This window comes from Diadema setosum, chromosome 17, assembly GCF_964275005.1.
Source record: "Diadema setosum chromosome 17, eeDiaSeto1, whole genome shotgun sequence".
Classification (NCBI taxonomy): Eukaryota; Metazoa; Echinodermata; class Echinoidea; order Diadematoida; family Diadematidae; genus Diadema; species Diadema setosum.
In genome coordinates, this window is record NC_092701.1 from 9,943,673 (window position 1) to 9,964,338 (window position 20,666).

The window sequence follows — 20,666 nt, forward strand, 5'->3', positions numbered from 1 at the left end:
ATTTGTCAAAGTACTCGTCATCTATCATTTTGACAGCCTTAGAAATTATAACACAGAAGTGGATGTCATTAACAAAAACAACAAAAAACATCCCCCCAAAAAACAGAAAGAAAACACACTGATCGCAGTCACGAAACAAACGTGTTTGTCATCATAACTTGAGAAAGAATTCAGGCCAGAATATAAAACCATGTTGATGGCAAGAGGGCCAGTGATTTTAAATTGGTTATCAACCAAGTTTGGATATTCTTTTCCGCGCCGGGTTTAATTACCTTTGTAATATTCCTTCCCTGAGATAGTTTTGTGTTATACTAACCCGACATCCTGAATCTGAGGTTCCTAAATAGGAATACAATATAAATCATGCTGAAAAATAAATCTGTTCCAGGAAAAGGATCAGAGATAATAACTGAAACGACATGTGCGGTATGTCCCCCCCCCAAAAAAAAAAAAAAAATACAACTGGACCCTCCGCAATGATATCTTTAAAAATAGTGAATCAATATAAATACAAATCCAGGGTATGACACTATAACTCATTGCCCACATCTTACAGAAAACCCCATTCAATTTGCTTCAGTGGTCGAAGAGAAATGAGGAGTTTTGTAGAGGATGTCAGAAATCTCTTCCCTCCAAGTTCTGTCTATTGTGTCCAGACACAAGAGCATCCAAGTGCTAAACTTGGAAGAATCAGACTCATGACATGCTTTACAATAATCCACATTTCTCTGTGACCACTTAACTAAATTGAATGGGATTTTCTGCAAAATAGAGCTAAGATGTAATATTTTAAAACTCTGAAGAACCATTTAGACAGATTTATCATATTGGGTGATATCAATGCGAAAATCTGATTGTAATTTTTTTGGGACATACTGAACAGTATGTCCCCCTTTCAATTCATCACGTTTTACGATCGTTTGATAAAAGACAATATTTCCATTAGGGTGTATTATTGTAATACAAAAGGCTCTGCTTTATTTTTAGACGTATTTTCTGCATTATTATCTTGTGATTTTCATCATTATCGTCCGCAAAATAGCAGTAACGAGAGTATGACCATTACCATTAATGATAACATAATTATGCCTACCAAGACAAACAGATAATAAGTCCCTTCCCCCATCATTCCTTATTTGCTTGAAACATGCCTTGAGGTGTCTATTTTTTTCTATTTATTTTTCTTCTTTTATGACAAGATTTCCGCCAAGCACAATCCATGTAGGCCTACTTTGGAATATGCTATCTGTCTTTATTCTTAATTTGATAATTTTACCTTTGTTGTTAGAAAACTAAGAAGTTTCTCGAAACCTGAAACCATGAAGCTGACGATTGCTTTTCTCGTGGTCCTGGCGTCCTACATGGCCGTTGGTGGCCAGGCGTGTGGGTGCTGCCCGGAGTTCTGGACTGGGTCCCATGGCCCTTGCTGCCCGGAGTTCTGGACTGGGTTCCATGGCTCCTGCTATCGGCTCTTCTTGGCCAAGAAAACCTGGCAGGAAGCGGAGAATCACTGCGTTCAACTCGGTGGTCATTTGACGTCAATACTGAGCGAGGCAGAAAACACTTTCCTCTACAATTACTGGCGAAACACGGTTTCAGTTCCTGAATGGGTAAGACATACATTACAAATAAATACTTTATGTTTATGGTGTCAGTACAAAACGCCAGTTAGTAAAGTTCAGCTTTGCGCATGGGCAGAAAAGGTCATTGATTTTTTTTTTTTTTATTTCTAGCATGGATTTTCTTTTTTTCATTTACTGAGATAAGCATCTGTTATTAGTATTGATTATTAATGCTATCTTTACAAATGCTGCTTGCCAATCGGCCTATACATCACCCTGGTAGCAAACCTGATATTTAGAAGTATTAATATCAAAGTTTGTTAATGCATTCAACGCAAAGCTTTGTGTTTATGATGTAATTCCTGATTTATCTTGTGTTATGTTTTGTTGGAAAAAGAAGAATGAAAATAAATGAATTGAATTAAATTGAGACGGACCATTCTGGTCACTTGGTCTACACAAGTTCATTCTTCGTGATTACGAAAATACAGTTGCAATTCTTTCTGTGGTAGGCAGCAGCCGTAATTTGAAAGGCTCACTTCATTGCTCATTAGTGGTGTTAAATTAACACCTCCATGTGTTACTTCAAAATATAAAACCTTTTTTGTTGTTTTTACATAGGTAATTAGTTACTGTTCTTTTTCTTGATTCTGAACTTTAACAAGATGAACGAGAACTTTCTGATAAAGTGCTTGATTTTTGAAAAAAAAAGTGAACACATTTACACCACAGTAACACCAGTTGCAGTGGTCTCCTATTGACACTGGACGGGTGTTATACCATTGACCATGACACTAGCAATATCAAATCAACACCACGTAGTATCGTGGTAGAATTAACTCCAGTGACCAGCGCAGTGTCAAAAATATCATCAGCTATACCCGGCGTCAAATTAACACCACGAAGTGCCAGTGAATGCATTTCAACACCATCACAATATACTTTCTACGCCTATCGGTGTGGTCCTCTATTGACATTTGTTCGGTGTTAGATTTAACACCAATGGTGTTATATAACGCCGCTCTTTTTGCAGTGTAATATAATTTGTAAATCTCGCAAAAGTTGACATCACGTAAGTTAAAAAAAAAATAAATAAGTCCCTATATTTTCACCGTTATTCGCTTTACATATTTTTGTGTGAATCGATCATCTTGCAAGTCGAGATAATTTCTTTGCTCCATCTGGGAATTACGCCCGCAAAATTAAATAAATAATGTTGCATGCAGGTACGAGGTTGAATAGGCGTATGTGTACTCGCATTTTTTTTTCTCTCAAATTGTCTGTTTTCTTTGTTATCGTCCATCAATACTCTCAGGAGTGATAATAATGCTTTATCTAGAGCAATGTGAATGTTGACTAAGAGGCTGCTGACTACGGTGAGAAATGATGCGATTAATAACGTTTTCTGTATTTGTTATATAATGAATCACGATCGATTTCAATCCCCAAAGCTAGACGTAAGTGCTCTGAATTGCATATTATATAGCACGGTCTGCTATGTCGAAATATTGGATCCCATGAGGTTTTCGTGCCAAAATTGATTTTTTTTTTTTTTTTTTTTTTAGCTAACTTGGTCAATTTGGGGGTGCTGAATCTAAAAAACTTTGGTTCCATTTTTTTCGACAACGCCTTCAGCCGCCATTTTAAATTTCAAAATGGCCACCATAGCAAACTGTATTTTGACACAGTTCTCATAATGTGAGCATCATAGAAGGTTCAAATTTGATGCAAAAAGCATGTTTATGATGTCAGACATTCTGATACACCATTTCCTGATATTGTAGATTGTTTTCATACAATTTGAGGGCTGCCATCTTAAAATTCAAAATGGCTGCCATAGCTAAATGTATTTTTACCTGTATCTCGAGGTGTAAGCATTATGGAAAGTATGAATTTGGGGCAAAAAGCATGCTCATGATATCAGACATGCTATTATATACATTTGTGGTTTTAATGATGGATCATTTTGGCTGACGGCCACCGTGAAATTCAAAATGGCCACCATAGCAAATGTAATTGGGCCTATATCTCATAGTGTATGCATTGTGTAAGGTTCTAACTTGGGGCAAAGAGCATGCGTATGCTATCAGACTTTCTGAAACATCTTTTTCTGAAGTGATAGTCCATTTTGATTTTATAGGTGGCCATCTTGAAATTCAAAATGACCGCCATACCAGAATGTATATTTTGACCCATATTTCATGTTGTAAACAATACAGAAAGTTCACATTTCAGGCATAAACGGGCTCATGATGTTGAACATTCAGATGCACTTTGATCCCCTCTCTAAAATTGCAGATCATTTTTGAGGCTGCCATTTTATCATTCAAAATGGCTGCTTTTCAGCTAATATCTGTGGTTACAAGCAACTTCTAGGCATATCAATGTTTATGGTGGTGTACATTGTACATTCTTTAACAAACTCTCACACACATAATCACACATTATGTAATAATGGATTATTCGCATTGGCTGCCACTCTTGAAATTCAAGATGGATTTCGACCCATATTTGGTGCTGTAAGATATTTACCCTGCAAACTCAAGCATGATGGAGCACTTTTATGTAGAACCTATATGTAAGTCAGTCACTTCAATAAATAGTATCACTAATGCGTAGGCGGGACTGCTTCCTGTAGGTACACTGCCATGTTGAAATGCAAAACTTGTGAATGGAAAATCATGTAATTCTGGTGTCAAAGCGAATGACTTTCAAAAGTGCCTCAACAACTGTGTCTGAGTGACTAAATGCCCCCATTTAGACGATTTGGTTGTAGAGTTTAAATAAACAATATTAACTAAAAAAATTCATGGGATATTTACTTAAATAATGTCTTCTGGGCTCATTCCCTGCATGTGTTTTTGAAGTCACAGCACTTGTATAGGGCTTTACACAGGGAAGAATTGATTCTAAATTCTTCAAGAAACAATGACTTTTGCATTTCTTGCCATATGAACGTGATATTGAATTCTGTGGCTAAAGTTGGTGTAGGAAGCTCAAAGCATTTAATTGCACAGTAGTTTATATCCCCTGGAAATAACTACAATGTACCATATTATGATAACTACAATGTACCATATTATATTCCCCTGTTAAAGTAGAGGCACAAATTAGGCTGTGAAGGTTTACGAGGTTTGTTCTCTGGATTTGTTATATCAAGACTCGACGAGAACAAAGCGGGAGATTGTCCAGGTTGAAGTCATCCACGCCCAACTTCTGGAAGGCATAAACTGTATCATTGCACATTCTGCATGATTCAAGGCTTAGAGAATTATTGATCCTTCTGCTCTCTGAGACATCCTCAAATTTTCGACTTCAGCCTGCACCATGCAGGCTGACCAAGCAGGCCTTTGTTTTTCGCAACAATTTGCAGAACATAATCTCCCAACAATGTCAATTGTACTTTATCATCTCCTTTTCCAGTGATGGAGCAGACAACATGCAGTATTAAAAGTAAAGCAAAGATCCATTGGGAGAATGAAAATGCCAGTGTCTCATTATGTAATAATCATCAATATCTCTGAAATTCCCTGTTGTTCTATGTAGCATCTAATACATGCAATGGAATGAGGATCTGCTTCCTGTGTGACGGGTGACAGCTCCAGTGGCATCTCTGGTGAACCCTTTCTTTCTTTTTTTTTTTTCCCGTGATGTGGTATCTGTGTCAGATGGAATTGACTGATCAATATTTCAACTTTCAGGCTGTTATTTGGCTCAGTTTCGCGGGTTTCTAAGACATGGGTATGAAAAAAATGAATCTTTGTTAGTGAAAATGAGGAGAAGGCCATAAAATTGAGAGATGAAGAGTGATTGTGGAATTACTTAGAACAGTAGAACTTATAACTTCCGATAATTGTATCGTCCAGCAATGACTGGATAATGACAGGTCTATCAGACTGTTCTACCGGTAGAAGTGTTATAAGAAGGTAGTGGTCCTCTTAAGCTTAATGACTTTTGTTCCAGTCTTACACTGTGTATTTCAATTGCAAGAGCTGAATGTCTGGCCTTTCTCATTCATCCCAGATAGACTTTTTTTTTAATTCTTTCAGCTACAAATTCTTAGTACAGAACATAAAAACTTCCCTTTTCATCTCTTTCTAGAATATCCTTCTTGAATGTTTCCGATACCTAATTGCCAAACACCACATTCATCAGTTTTAATGACGTGACAATATTATTAAGATTACCCTCGTGTGATCCAGTGTTCGAAATTGTTGAGGAATTCTGATGCATCCAAAGTGCCACAGAACTGAGCCATTATTGTTCCTTTGTAGTTTTAGAGTCATTGGCGGTAAAGCAGTAAGCATCTTGGAATTCTTGATAATTGAGGGCAGTCGGGAGAAGACCTACTCATTGACATTCCTTATTCATTCTGTGTTATTCTAGAAACACAGCCATCAATTATGAGCTCGCTGATGAGTTGTTTCATTTTGTGGTCAACAAACAAGCTTGTGAATGGGATGCCTGGTAGGGTGACCATAGCATTTCTTGCCATTGCGAGACTTTTCCTTGTTTATCTTAATTCTCTGGAGGCAGCATCAAGTTTTTGAAGATCACCTTTAATCGTATTAACATACTTACACATATCTAATAACTCGGATTAAATATAACTATTAGCAAGGTTCCACGATATTGTATTGAGAGGGCAAACACAATACGCGAACCACATATACCCGCTTGGCTATTATGGGATGTGGGATGTAACGCTTACACGCTTGCCCACACTTAAGGGAAGTAGAATGGGACCCCTCCCCCCTTTTTTTTAAGTTTTTGCCCCTCAGGACGGCTTAATGACGTCATTGGAACCTCGTCCTTACAGTCTGAATTTATGGCGGCCATTTCTTATTAAGAGATGGCTGTGCAGTTTAATGTTTCCAGGTTAGCATGCCTGTACAGTGATAGGGCACATAACTGCACAGTACCTGAATATGAGACCATTCTGAAGCAAATAATTTTCACACAACAATAGATATATAATGTACTCTAAATGAATCCCACAAGGATGGGAACAAACATCCCCAGCATTCCCACTGTCACTTCATTTAATGTATTTTTCATGGAGACCTATGGTCCAATAAATGTATAAATATGCAACGTTTAAGCACAAAATTCAGATGCCATGTAATTTGCGGAACACTCAGGACCAGGCTACGGTACTTCGAGATTGCGAAGTTAGAGAGTAGCAGTGTTATTTGGAATCAGTGTGATTCAGGGATTGTTGCATTTCGGCTTGGACAGCCTGACCGTCCAGAAGAGAATCTAGGAGGATTCGAGTTTAAACACCAACAACTGTTGGTGTTTAGGGTTCCAGGGAGAGAGCCACCGTTTAGGGTTCCAGCGATGACCAAGTTTAGGGTTCCAGAGAGAGCCACAGTTTGGGGCTCCAGAGAGGACCAGAAGTTGGAGAAGCCAACGAAACGACCAGAAAGGGGAGACGACCCGCTACTTCAGGCAGGGCATCGTCGACCACCTAGAGCAACCACGCACGGGAGCTTCTAGAATAACAACCGAGCAGAACAACCAAGCTCAAGATCAAGTTGATATCTGCACTCAGTACTATGGTATTGTTGTAAACGACCACAACTTTGAGACCAGTGTAATAAATCTCATTGATTGTTATTATTGTACTGTGTGATTGACGACTTATTTCGAGGCACATTATAGTTGCGCAAGTAGAAAGAGTTGATTAAATGAATGGTCTGCTAACAATCTGCTGCATTTTGAGAAAGTCAACTTTTGACTATATAGAAAAGATCCCAGTCGCAGGGAGGACTTTCGTTCCCTCCATTCAGGGGAAAGTCCCCTGTGACAGTGGGTTTTAGGATAAGTTTGATGTAAGGATAATAGGATTACATTTTGGTTATATTTGCGGGTAAAATTTATATCTGGCTTAGCGTGCAAAGATTTCATGGGAGCAATTGTCGCAAGAAAAATGTTATACAACGAAGTGTATCTTGCTATCATCTCATGCACATTTTGTCGCATCCCTGGTATGAGCTAAAGGTTATGCATGTGAAAAAAAAGAGAAATCAAAAGGAAATAATGAGCTGGAATCGGTTTCACGAAATGTTTCCTAGAGCAATGAGCAACGATAATTTCATTGAATGCGTTTATTTAAAGTGAATATATTCATTGTTCACTCAGAAAATATGAATCTCTCTCTTTTTTTTTAATACTAGGAACCTACACAATAGCAAATCGACATGATTACATTAAGGTGGTATTTGACTAACCAGAGAACGCATGAGAACGTCGTGAATTCGGGGGTTCGATTCAAGTTTGCAAACAATTCTGCACTGTCGCAAATATTTTTTTTTCAATGCCAAAAGAAGTAAACATGTTCAAAATTCCACAAACAGTTGCAAGCGTTAAAATAGAGCCGTAAGCCTTTGCAAACGATGCAAGACGTGTCGCTGATTTTTTATTTTTTTTATTTATTTATTTTTTTTTTTGATTCGCAAAAGCTTGCGAGCGCGTTGCAGACGTACAGAGAAGTCGGCTTGTATGAATTATCACATACTGGTCATATGTCTCAGAACAAGGGTCATCTTGTTATTAATAGCCCTCATAGCTCGTTCTCGGCTGGTCTCCTTCTAGCTGGATGCTGAGGGTTAATCTCTCAACAAGGTCTAGAAGGAGGTCACACAGGTGCCACTCTGAGATCGTCCTTGAAGGCATGACATCTACATTATGTATTTGCTGCAAGGTGTTTTTCATAATAGACCAATGCCTGTGCTCTGCAGTAACTACTCTCTGACCCGAACAGTCTTTCTGTTCTTCTTCTTGTCATCATCTATCTTCCTGTTCTGTTGCACGATACATTTAGCAGCAACAATGTACATTGTAATGCAATATTTTAAAGACAACAGTATACTATTGTGTCTTGTGTCTATTCAGAAATTCATTTCCATATTTTGTAAATCCAACTTACCAAAGAAAAAAATCGATGGCGGTTTGAAAAAATCTCAAATTCTCTATACTGGGAAAACGTCTTCCTCCTGTACTATTGAGTAAAATCCATATGTAAATTCGCCTAATGCTGTGCAGGAGTTGGTATAAAAGTCCCTAAACTTCACATTGATCAAAATTGACATGGAACTGTATATGTTATATCGGATTAACTTGGTTTACAGTAATGGTCCGATTGCATTGATCATGTGGACCTTACGTCTGCTGGCCATGACCAACTTATTATTATTATTATTATTATTATTCATTCGGCATTTGCAAAACAATACAAGTGATAACAGAGAAACAGAATAAACAAACAAAACACATGAAATCAAAGTGTCAGGCTTTCTCTGTTGAGCTTCCCGAAGGAGCCGGGTTGGAAAAAAGCAATCAAAATCACTAAGACTGTGATGCTGTGAATACACTTTCATCCAGGGCTTCTGGTTTGGCTACAACGACCTCAGCACTGAAGGCACGTGGGTCTGGAGCGATCATTCTACTCCGAGGTGTCCGTATACCAACTGGCGTCAGGGTCAGCCTGACAATTTGCTGGAAAACCAGGATTGCGGGAGAACGTTTTACAGCGGGACCACTTCGGACAATGCTAAAGACTGGGCCGATGGCACGTGTGGACGTCAGCAAGAATACATCTGCAAGTTGACATTTTGATCTGGCGCAACTTGTGACGTCATGTATCAGTTAGAACAAAAGGAAACTGACCAGAAATTTATAATCATTATAGTATGATATATCATAAGAAACCCTAGTTATTGAAATTGTCAGTAGTGGTGCCACATAATGTCTTATTCATTCTTTTTTTTTCTATTCCTAATTCTTCTACTCAAAATTTCATTTCATACTTAATGTCTGTCATGTCAGTTACTCTAACCAAGACCATTTATTTCCCTCTTTATGAAAAAAGAAGAAAAAAACTTTCATCCTGAAACTTTTTCTATTGTACTATTACCATATTGTAACTTTAATCATGATTCTATAATTCCCTTGCTGCCCTTAAAAAAAAATACTGAACACAGTGAACTAGATTTAATACGCATTATGTAGTTTTCTGACATCGTTTGATTCATCACGATGTATACTCTTGAGTTCGTTATGCATAATCTTCATAATCTTCCATAGTGACCGTGTACTAAAGATATTGAATTCGAGAATCTTCATTCAATTGAGTTGTCACTTGTTTGTTTATATACTTTCATATTGAATCATAATAAATTATGGTCATTCTCTCATAACTGTCACAGTGTATGTATTTCGCATGAATGTGTGTTCATCTTGTCTGCCCGTTTTTCTCAAGATTGCAGTGTGCCAATAATGTGCCAATATTCTGACAGCGGTAGCACGACATACTAACTAAATGACACATAATACACACAGACACAGACACAGACACACACCGTACGTAGATATATATATATATATATATATATATATATATATATATATACATATATTTATATATATATGTATATTTAGTATATATCATATGTATATTGTAATATGTATAAGTATTACAATATACTTATGATATATACTATATATGCATACATAGTATATTTCATGTATGTATGTATATATAGTATATATCATATGTATATTGTTATATATATACGTGATATATACATATATATACATATACATATATATATATATATATATATATTATATACAGAGAGAAAGAGAGAGAGAGATTGCATGAGTGTAAATTTCTTTGAGTGCGCCCCTACAAAAGAACTATCACAAAGTACACTTGTTACAGATTATTGCATCACTGATTGCCCTCACAATATTGTACGTGCATTATTATTCCAGGACGATCCACTGCAACGCTTGTTCAAGATTCACGTCTGAAGTTTGTTTTTCACCTTGATTCAAAGAATAATGAACGTTAAACTAAGGCTTCATAATGAAATCATGTGCAGAATAAAACAATCGTTGGCATTTCGTATAGATTAAAAAAAAAAAATCAAATCATGTGACTAAGAATGAAAATGACGCCGAGGAAGAAAACAGAAACCTTCGACTTTTTTACTTTTAGAGGCCGACCCCCTAAATGATAAAAAAGGAAAGAGAGAAATGAACCATTGAAATATAATCAGTTATCAGTACCCCTATAAAGCCCAAGAAAGGGGGGGGGGGGGGGAGGGGGCATTGTTCCCCCTACAATTATTGTCACTCCTACATCCCTGACCCAATTTCAACCAAATTTGGGGATTTTTTTTTCTCAAGTTTTATTGCAAACATTTTGATACGTAATTTAGCTCTGTCTGATATTGCTAGTTGCCTTCGCAACCCGAAACTGACGACCATTTCCGTCAGACTTAGCATGTTTTTCTATTTCAGTTTAGGTAAACAATAATGATATAGGATACAACGGGGTTTTCTTTGCTGTCATTTGCTGAAGGATCAATATATGAAGTAATACATATAGATGTCAATAACACTAAATTTGTGTTCTTATTATTTCCTTTATTTTTCATGTCCCATACGGAACAACAATAGATATGATAGAAATAAGTGACAAAACAGCATTTTCGAAAGGCTACCATTTCATTTTGTGTCATTTCAAATTTTCGCAGAAATTTTGCCTGCTGATTTTGTTTATCATTATAGATCTACCAACTAAACATTGCAATATAATGGAAATATGGAATGTGATACTTATTATATACCTATCCCAAACAATGCGTCATAAGTCTTCTGACCTCATTATAATGATTGTAGCGAATAGCGCACTCACTCACTCACTCAAGGCTGTGTTGGTCTTGAGAAATGTCCACCATACAAACAATGGTGAAGTTTGCCTTGCTTCTATTTGTGGCAAGTATGAAAATAATTGGTGACCTATATATAAAAGACCTATACCGGCGTAAAGCAGTTATAAAGAAAAAAAAAACCACATGACTTCAGCATATTTAAAGAATATTGTATTTCTTTATATTTTGGTGAATAGCGCCATCAATTGGTGACCTTGTGAAATTTCAAATGTGGGTATGAGTTGCTCTAACCATGTACTTAATAATATGACGGTAATACATCATAAAATAACGAAGTTACATAGGAGAGGGGGGGGGGGGGGCTCAATGCTTCCCTCCCCCACTTGGGCCTGCATGGAGGGGTCAAAAAAGCTTGGGCTTTATAGGATTAAGAAAGAAATTGCAGGATGATTAGAAACAAGCACAACATAAAGATAACAAGGACTACAATATAACAGAAGACAAAGCAAAAATGAAGCAATATAAGAAAAAATGTCTTGAGAGCATTATTAAACACACAACAATCGAAGACTTCACATTCATGCAATAGTTTGAAATCAACTGCAACTTAAGTTTCCTGAATGATGAAAGAGTTGGACTTTGTTTAAAATCTTTGTTTTTATTATTCCACAGATTTAGACCAACAAATCTTATACTCGAAGGAATCTATAATCATTGATAAAACGGAACATATAGGACTCGCTATATGCTGCACAAATTTAGAGTGCAAAACGTATGGATTTGTTGCAGTGCTATCAACTATTTTACGGAGTGAAGATGAGTTGGAAGCAGGTAGAGATGGCTAAGCAAAATTAGAAGAGAGAACAGTGACAAAACAGAAAATCGCTTCATCCTGGTTTCAAGTTCTGCTTGAGGAAAAACAATTCTGAGAATAAACAGGGGGCGTCCTCACCCATTCTGCTTACCAGAAAATTGAGATGTGACAGCACGAACTATAAATTATACAACTAAATTCAGGAATGGGCTCTCTTTATGCTTAAATCACAAAGAACAATAATCTATTTGTCAAAGTATTGGTCATTCATTTTGACAGCCTTAGAAATTATAGCAAAGAAATATCATTAAAGAAAAAACACCCCCAAGAAAGAAAGAAAGAAAGAAATGATACTGATCGCAGTCCCCAAACAAACTTGTTTTACACATGGTAACTTCAGAAAGAATTCAGGCCAGATTGAAAAACCACGTTGAGGGCAAGAGGGGTACAATTCCTCCCCTGAGATTGTTTCGTGGTATACCAGCCCAACATCTGAATCTGAGGTTCCTAATAGCATGGACCTACAACAATGTTGTAGGTCCATGCTAATAGGAATATATTTTTTATCGTGCTGTGAAATACAGCTGTTCTAGGGAAAGGATCATGAATAACCGTTTAAACGACAAGTACAGGCAAAGAGAGAGAGAAAGAATAGGTGGGATGATTAAATTGACGCTGGAGGGGTGTAGATTTCATGGTCTGATTGGAAAAACTTTGTATAAAAAAGATTTAAAACTTCCACACAACTGGCACTTCTGAAGATTGTCTTCAATACCTTCTGAACGGCTGTCGTGAAAGAATTTTTATCTTAATCGCCATGAGCGTAAGAAATGTTGATTTTGTTGTATTTTGTTGTAATTGTTTGAACGCTTTGAGTCTACTATCAAAGGGGCGCTGTACAGATAATTATTTATTATCAGATTAGTAAGATAGATTCATAGGGAAAGTGTCTCTACATAGTGTTCAGATACTCATTTTTATTTATTTATTTTTATTTTTTTTTAGTCTGAGTGAACAGAGAATTGTAACAAATCATTTGGCTAACGAACGATCTTTTGAAACAGACGTTTTGGAAATTATAGAGCACCGTTGTGCCTCATTTCTATTCGTAATATGTTATTATCAGAATTGCTTTGTCAACTACGGAGAAGCAAACTTAAATTTTCCTAAAAATGAGGAGGTCTCGTAAGGGTTACATAGATAGAATGATCATTTAAATTTTGTAGCTAACGCTTCTTACTGCTATGGAAAGAACTAGTCATCGGCACTCTCAACCATTCCTTTCAACTCATCACGTTTCACTTTCGTTTGATAAAAGACAATATTTCCATTAGGGAGTATTATTATAATACAGAAGGCTCTGCTGTATCTTTAGTCGTTTTTTCTGCATTATTATCTTGTGATTTTCATCGTGATTGTCCTCATAATATAGCAATAACGAGAGTTTGACCCGTACCATTAAAGGACAAGTTCACCTTCATAAACATAAGGATTGTGAGAATGCAGCAATATTAGTAGAACACATCAGTGAAAGTTTGAGGAAAATTGGACAATCGATGCAAAAGTTATGAATTTTTAAATTTTTTGTGTTGGAACCGCTGGATGAGGAGACTACTAAGGCTCGTGATGTCATATGAGTACAACAGTATAAAGAAAATGTAAAGAAAATTCAACATAATTCTTTATTTTCACTTTTCTCGCATGATAAAAGAGCACTTGACTTGCCTCTTTCTAGAGGCAATGGGAATAATATTACCCATAACATATGTCAGCAACGAGTCAAGGGAATATGTACTTTTTTTCAAAAGATGAAATTTTGTGAAATTCTCTTTATATTTTCCTTGTATTGTTGCACGCATGTGACATCATACACTGCAGTAGTCTTCTCATCCAGCGGTGACTGCACAAAAGCTTTAAAAATTCATAACTTTTGAACGGATTGTCCGATTTTCCTCAAACTTTCAATGATGTGTTTTACTAATATTGCTACATTCTCTCAATCCTTATGTTAACGAAGGTGAACTTGTCCTTTAGTGATAACATATGCCTATAAGGCAAACATATAAAAAAGTTCCTTTCCAAGCATCCCTTATTTGCTTGAAACATACCCTGAGGTGTCTATTATTTTGTTGAGAAATGTGGATTTGATTGTTCGAATATTTCTTTTCTTCTTCCAGGATAAGATTCACGCTAAACAGAATCCATGTAGGCCTACCTCGGAATATGCTGTGTATCTTTATTCTTAATTTGATTAGCATTTTAAATTTCCCTGTGTTGTATTATTCATCCTACAGAAGAAAGCTAAGAAGTTTCTCGAAACCTAAAACCATGAAGCTGACCATTGCTTTTATCGTGGTCCTGGCGTCCTACATGGCCGTTGGTGGCCAGGCGTTTATCTAGTGGCCGGAGTACTGGGGTGGTATTCTGAGACCGTTTTATCTCTGTTGTAAGTCTGTTGTAACAAATCGGTATTCTGAACACCGTTTTATCTCTGTTGTACAGTCAGACCGCAACGCTGCTGTTAATGAGCTCAAATCAAAAATTTATCGTACGCGCAGGTTTTTGCGCATGTCCTTCTCAACACCCGAGATCTTGCGAGATAATTCAGAGACAAAGTGCATGGTCTACGAGATTCATTTATTGACGACATGAAGATCTACTCTCCGTGACTAATTGACATGATTTGTGAATATTTGATATTAATCAGACCTTTTAATGCTTATATCATGTGAAATGAACTTATGATACCGTTATTCTTATCACCGCATCCTACTGACATTTTTTTTTAAACGATCCTAGAACATATTTTGACAAGGCTGTCTATTTATTGATCACCCGACCCGTTCCAAAGTTAAATCAACTCATTACTGATATCCAACGTTCTAGAGATTCTTGTTATAATAGCACAGTAAGAACTGAATTGGTCCCTCGCTTAGAAAACTCTAAAAATTGAAAGTCTCGTCGAGTGAAAATCGTGGAGTGGCAATTTGAGATACATGCATGATCATGACGTGTGCTCTTAGGATATCATTAGTTAAATTACTCAGCGATGTATACAGTGGAATTAGATTGAATAATTATTGTAATTCACAATAGAGATCCCCAAAGAACTATGTGTGCACAATACGTTTTAGATCTTTTATTATTGATTAATAATGAGCCATTCATTAATGCAACAGTTACTGCTAGCTGAGTAAATAAAATCCAAGCCAAAGTTGAGCTGTCGATCAGAGTGGAGTGTTGTTCTTGTTGTTGACGTGGAGATCTCATCGAACTATTTAGTTCGGTGGGAGATCTTAGCCCGAGCGCGTATACATACATCGTGCGCGCGCGCACACACACACACATAGGGTCCTACACTTTTATCTACACACAGAGTATTACTGTATGTACAGCACACGTTTACTGTCCTTCCGTGCTGACCAACTGTTTCAACTCTCCACTCAGAGGGAATTAACCAATCAGAAACGCGTATTCGCGGCAAACTGAAATCTCGTCAAAAATTAACTGTACAACGCAATGATTTATTCGATCACCTGACCCGTTCCAATAATCAGTCCACATGAAGTCATCATATTTCCATAGTATGATATTTCCTCTTTCATTTCATACCTCTTCGATTTTGGTCCACGTTTATTTCATTGTTCTAATGTACCCGCTAAGAAAATAAAAAATATGCAAATTTTATGTTTAATAATTTTCTTGTTCAGTATATTTTATATGTCACAACCTTTCAAGTAGTCGGATGTCATCAAAGTGCAACTTTTCAGCTTTTTATCGATGTATTAATCAGGAAGATTGGTAATGTCGTTTAGATTTACAGGGACTCAAAAAATATGGTCTTCCAGCTCATTACGTATTCATGTCCGCAAGGTCCATGCATTCGCGTACGATAAATGAGAAGGCTTTTCAGGGTGTTGTGGTCTGACTGTGTAACTTCTGTTGTAACTAGTGTTTTATCTTGCGCACTCTTTGCCTGCGCATACCATTGTCTTAGGGTATGCGCACGCGCGTAACAGTGGGCGCAAACCTGAACACCCATTAGATTACACGGTATTCTGAAAACTGTTTTATCTTCTGTTGTAAGTCATGCCCCGTGCAAATTTATGCTTCTGAGATAAAACAGGGTGGAAGGTGTTTTAACTCCGTTGTAACTTTCGTTTTAACTTATGTTAGATAGTGAGATAATTCATCATCTCAATATTGTGGTATGCGAGTTCAAAATAAAATGAGATATACAAAAAATAAAAGCAATGTATGCACAGAAAGGCAAAAGATATAGCAGTTTGACAAAATGTAAACTCATTCCACGATACAAAATTTGGTAATCAACAGTAACATTGCAAATACATACGCGTTGCATAATCATGCATAGAGATAAAAACACAAACACATGAACAGAAAGGTTACCGGCACCGTCGGCAGTTTGTTTTAAGCACTGTTCACTTCACAAATATCTTTCAAGATATTAAACATTTTTTTTTTTTATATGATTTCACTATCTTCACCAATTAGGATTCATTATCAGTACCTTTGGGTGTTTCAAAAATATTTATTGCTGGGGATGGCACGAACCCTGAGAAAAGTATTAGAATTAAGTCTAAGGTTCCATGATGGAACTTGACGTGATATTGATCTCCAAGAGATAGCTTGTGAAGATAGTGACAACAACAACAAGAACAATGATAATGATAATGATAATAATAATAATAATAATAATAATAATAATAATAATAATAATAATAACATGGCATTGCAAGGGCTTAACTTAATTTAGAAGCGTCTAGTTCCCCATAAACCATGAAATTTGGGTTCCTCTTATGAACGCCAGATATCTTCTTATTTTTCAAACACAATTTCAAATAAAAAGACTCAATCTGAGATAGCTTTGTGAATCCTCTACCGCACCAACTATACGTCAAAACCGGTAAGAAGGCATAATGATCAAGCTTCTGTTGTAACTTTATTTTATCTCTGGCTCTCTTTACCTGCGCATGCCATTGTCCTATTTGTGCGCACGCCAGAGAATGAGCGCTTGTTAAAACGCGCAGATCTAAGCAAGGCACATTTGCCCAAGGGAGCAATCTTATTGGTTGAAATGTCTTAGATGCTATTTCTAACAATATTTCCTATTGGATATGATCATTGCGATGGGCGTGGTTATCATGACTTACAACACCGTTAAAGCAGTTTTCAGAATACCGATTTACAACTGTTTTAGCGGTGTTGTAACTCACAGACTTACAACACAAATTATACAACACAAGTTACAACAGAGATAAAACGGTGTTCAGAATACCACCCCAGGACTGGCTCCTGCTGTCCGGATTACTGGGGTGGTATTCTGAGACCGTTTTATCTCTGTTGTAACAAATCGATATTCTGAACACCGTTTTATCTCTGTTGTAACTTCTGCTGTAACTTCTGTTGTAACTTGTGTTTTATCTTGTGCACTCTTTGCCTGCGCATACCATTGTCCTATAGGGTATGCGCACGCGCGTAACAGTGAGCGCAAACCTGAACACCCATAAGATTACACGGTATTCTGAAAACTGTTTTATCTTCTGTTGTAAGTCATGCCCCGTGCAAATTTATGCTTCTGAGATAAAACAGGGTGGAAGGTGTTTTAACTCTGTTGTAACTTTCATTTTAACTTTTACTAGATAGTGAGATGATTTATTTACTCAATGTTGTGTTATGCGAGTTCAAAATAAAAAAGATGTACAAAATATGAAAACAATGCATGTACAAAATGGCAAAAGATAAAGCAGTGTGGCAAAATGTAAACTCATTCCACTATACAAAATTTGGTAACAGTAACCTAGCAAGTATACTGTAGCACAATGTGCATATAGGTTAAAAACAAAACAAAACACACACACACACACACAAATTAATGAAAAGGTTACCGGCACCGTCGGCAGGTTGTTTTAATCACTAAAAAACCAACTCATAAGTAAAAAAACTTCCTATACCATGCCAAAAAAAACACTTCTTTTAGAAAGTTCCCTCTGAATCATATACTTAATTGTTATACATAAAAAAGTAAAAGTCATTTAACTCTTTCTATGGTACCATTTATGATTATTCATCTTTCAAAATATTAAACCTTTTTTTTTTACATGATTTCACTATGTTCACCAATAAGAATTCATTTTTCAGTACCTTTGGGTGTTTCAAAAAGAAAATCTCAAGTGCTTGTGTTGAGAGAAATTTCAAAAAGCAGACATTGGATATTAAATTTTTCCCAAATATCCCGAAGTCAATTAATCTTCTGAATGCCGTGAGTGACATTAACAAACAATGAATAGTTAACAAAACACAATCAGCGTGATAGTTTCCCATCCCTCATGGAAAATCCTGTACAAATAATGATAATGATAATAATAATAATAATATTAATAATAATAATTATAATAATAATAATACATGGCATTGCAAGGGCCTATTATAATTCAGTAGTATCTAGTTTCCTAAAAACCATGAGATTGGGATTCCTCTCATGAACGTCAAATATCTTATCATTTTGTAAAAAAAAAAAAATCAAATAAAAAGACTCAATCTGAGATGGCTTTCGAATCCCCCTGCCGCACCAACTACAAACGTCAAAGCCGGCAAGAAGGCATACATGATCAAGCTTCTGTGGTAACTTTGTTTTATCTCTAGCTCTCTTTACCTGCCCATGCCATTGTCCTATTAGTGCGCACGCCAGAGAATGAGCGCTTGTTAAAACGCGCAAAGTTCAGCAAGGCGCATTTGCCCAAGGGAGCAATCTTATTGGTTAAAATGTCTTAGATGCTACTTCTAACAATATTTCCCATTGGATATGATTATCTGGGTGGGCGTAGCTTTCACAACTTACAACACCGTTAAAACAGTTTTCAGAATACCGATTTACAACTGTTTTAGCCAGAGCGAGTTGATAGATAGAGTTGCGACACTGGGGTACAAAGGTCACGTCAAATAGTTCCCCCTGGTCGTCGATGTCGACTAATTATTTCTACAGGGTTTTCACATAGGCGCGCAGTACCATACGGACCCAGCGGCAGTGTGAGATGCATTGTTGCTTGCGACGGGAGTGTGACTTGTTGAGAAAAATGTCGTGTTTTTACGGCAATCATGTAAACTTAATGAAGTAGAGAAAGGAGTACTTACTGTCGAGGTCAAGGAAACGGATGCAAACAACCTGAAAGGATGAAATATTTTCAGAGTTGTTTTAACGCTCCTGGCTGATGTTGATGGGCGCACGTCAAAGTGTAAGGACGGAGTTATCATGTAGTCCCACTCCTTTACAATTGTTGTTGTAATTCAAAATCCCGGGGTGTGGGTCTTTACTGTTGTTATGACGACGAGGGGAAGCTATTTTGCACTCTCGCGCAAAACCCATGCGCGGAGCGCGTAACTCTACTTTGCGCGAGCCACGGAGCAAAATAACAATAAATGCATTGTTTGCGTCATAATAGGATACGCGGTTTTCTAAAGTCTTATCGACATCATCAGCGCGAACTTCCGGTGTCGCAACTCTATCTATCAATGTCTTCCGGTGTCGCAACTCTATCTATCAACCCGCTCTGGTTTTAGCGGTGTTGTAACTCACGGACTTACAACACAAGTTACAACAGAAGTTACAACAGAGATAAAACGGTGTTCAGAATACCACCCCTGGACTATAAGGCTCCGTGGCTGCTGCTATCCGCTCTTATTAGCGAAGAAAACCTGGCAGGAAGCGGAAAACCACTGCGTCCGTCTCGGTGGTCATTTGACGTTGGTGCTGAGCGAGGCGGAAAATACTTTCCTCTACAATTATCGGCGAAACACGATTTCAACTCCTTCAGGATGGGTAACCTATAGGTGGTACATGGGTCAAAGAATAGACATTTTGAATGCAAGACCGATTTCAACTTTTTCATACTTTCAATCACATCGGACAGTGAAAAATGCACAAAGCAGACGTGATTTTCAAAAGTTCTATTAAGTTCTGTTTCTGTATACTATATATATATATATATATATATATATATATATATATATATATATATATATTATATGCGAGGGGTGCCTGAAAATGATGGCGAGTCTACAAATGCTGTAGTCATCGATGTTGCTGCCAGCGCAGGGGTTGCCGTGTCTGAGGCAGATATCAGCACCAGCCACCGCGTGGGGAGGCCTCAGCCCAATAAAATGAGACCTATTGTTGCGCGTTTCGTACGTCGTGACCTCCGCACTCAGCTCCTTCGTAGTAAGCGTAAGTTAAAGGACTCGGAACAACACAAGGACATAATGATCATGGAGCATCTGTCCCCTGGGCGTGCCAAGCTTCTTCAGGCTGTGAAGCAAGACGAGAACACAGAGAAAGTATGGACAATCGATGGGAAGGTGCATTGCACTCTGAAGAGCGACCCGCACAAGAAGCACATCATTCACGGTCCGGATGACCTCTTCAAGCGTCTAGGATGGAGTGAGGACAAGCTGAAACAGTCGGGTCTCTTCCTCGACATTTCGACCTAGGATTTACCCGGCCCTCTTTCATCTACGGATTTAACCCAGATCTCATTTATAAGTTTGAATGTTAATGGTTTGCAGAGTAAACTCGATATTGGAATTTTG

General features: G+C 37.3%; 1 protein-coding gene across 1 annotated transcript; it reads left to right on the top strand.

The window, feature by feature from the left end:
- Positions 1–1,319: 1,319 nt before the first annotated feature.
- Positions 1,320–9,182, top strand: LOC140241161 (echinoidin-like). The gene is made up of 2 exons (XM_072320922.1): positions 1,320–1,610; positions 8,949–9,182. The coding sequence occupies exons 1-2, from the start codon at positions 1,320–1,322 to the stop codon at positions 9,180–9,182; spliced, it is 525 nt and encodes a 174-aa protein (XP_072177023.1).
- Positions 9,183–20,666: the final 11,484 nt, after the last annotated feature.

Coding starts and splice junctions, on each gene's coding strand:
- LOC140241161 (XM_072320922.1), top strand. CDS start 1,320: ATGAAGCTGACGATTGCTTTTCTCGTGGTCCTGGCGTCCTACATGGCC. Junction 1,611..8,948: donor CGGTTTCAGTTCCTGAATGG/GTAAGACATACA, acceptor ACTTTCATCCAG/GGCTTCTGGTTTGGCTACAA.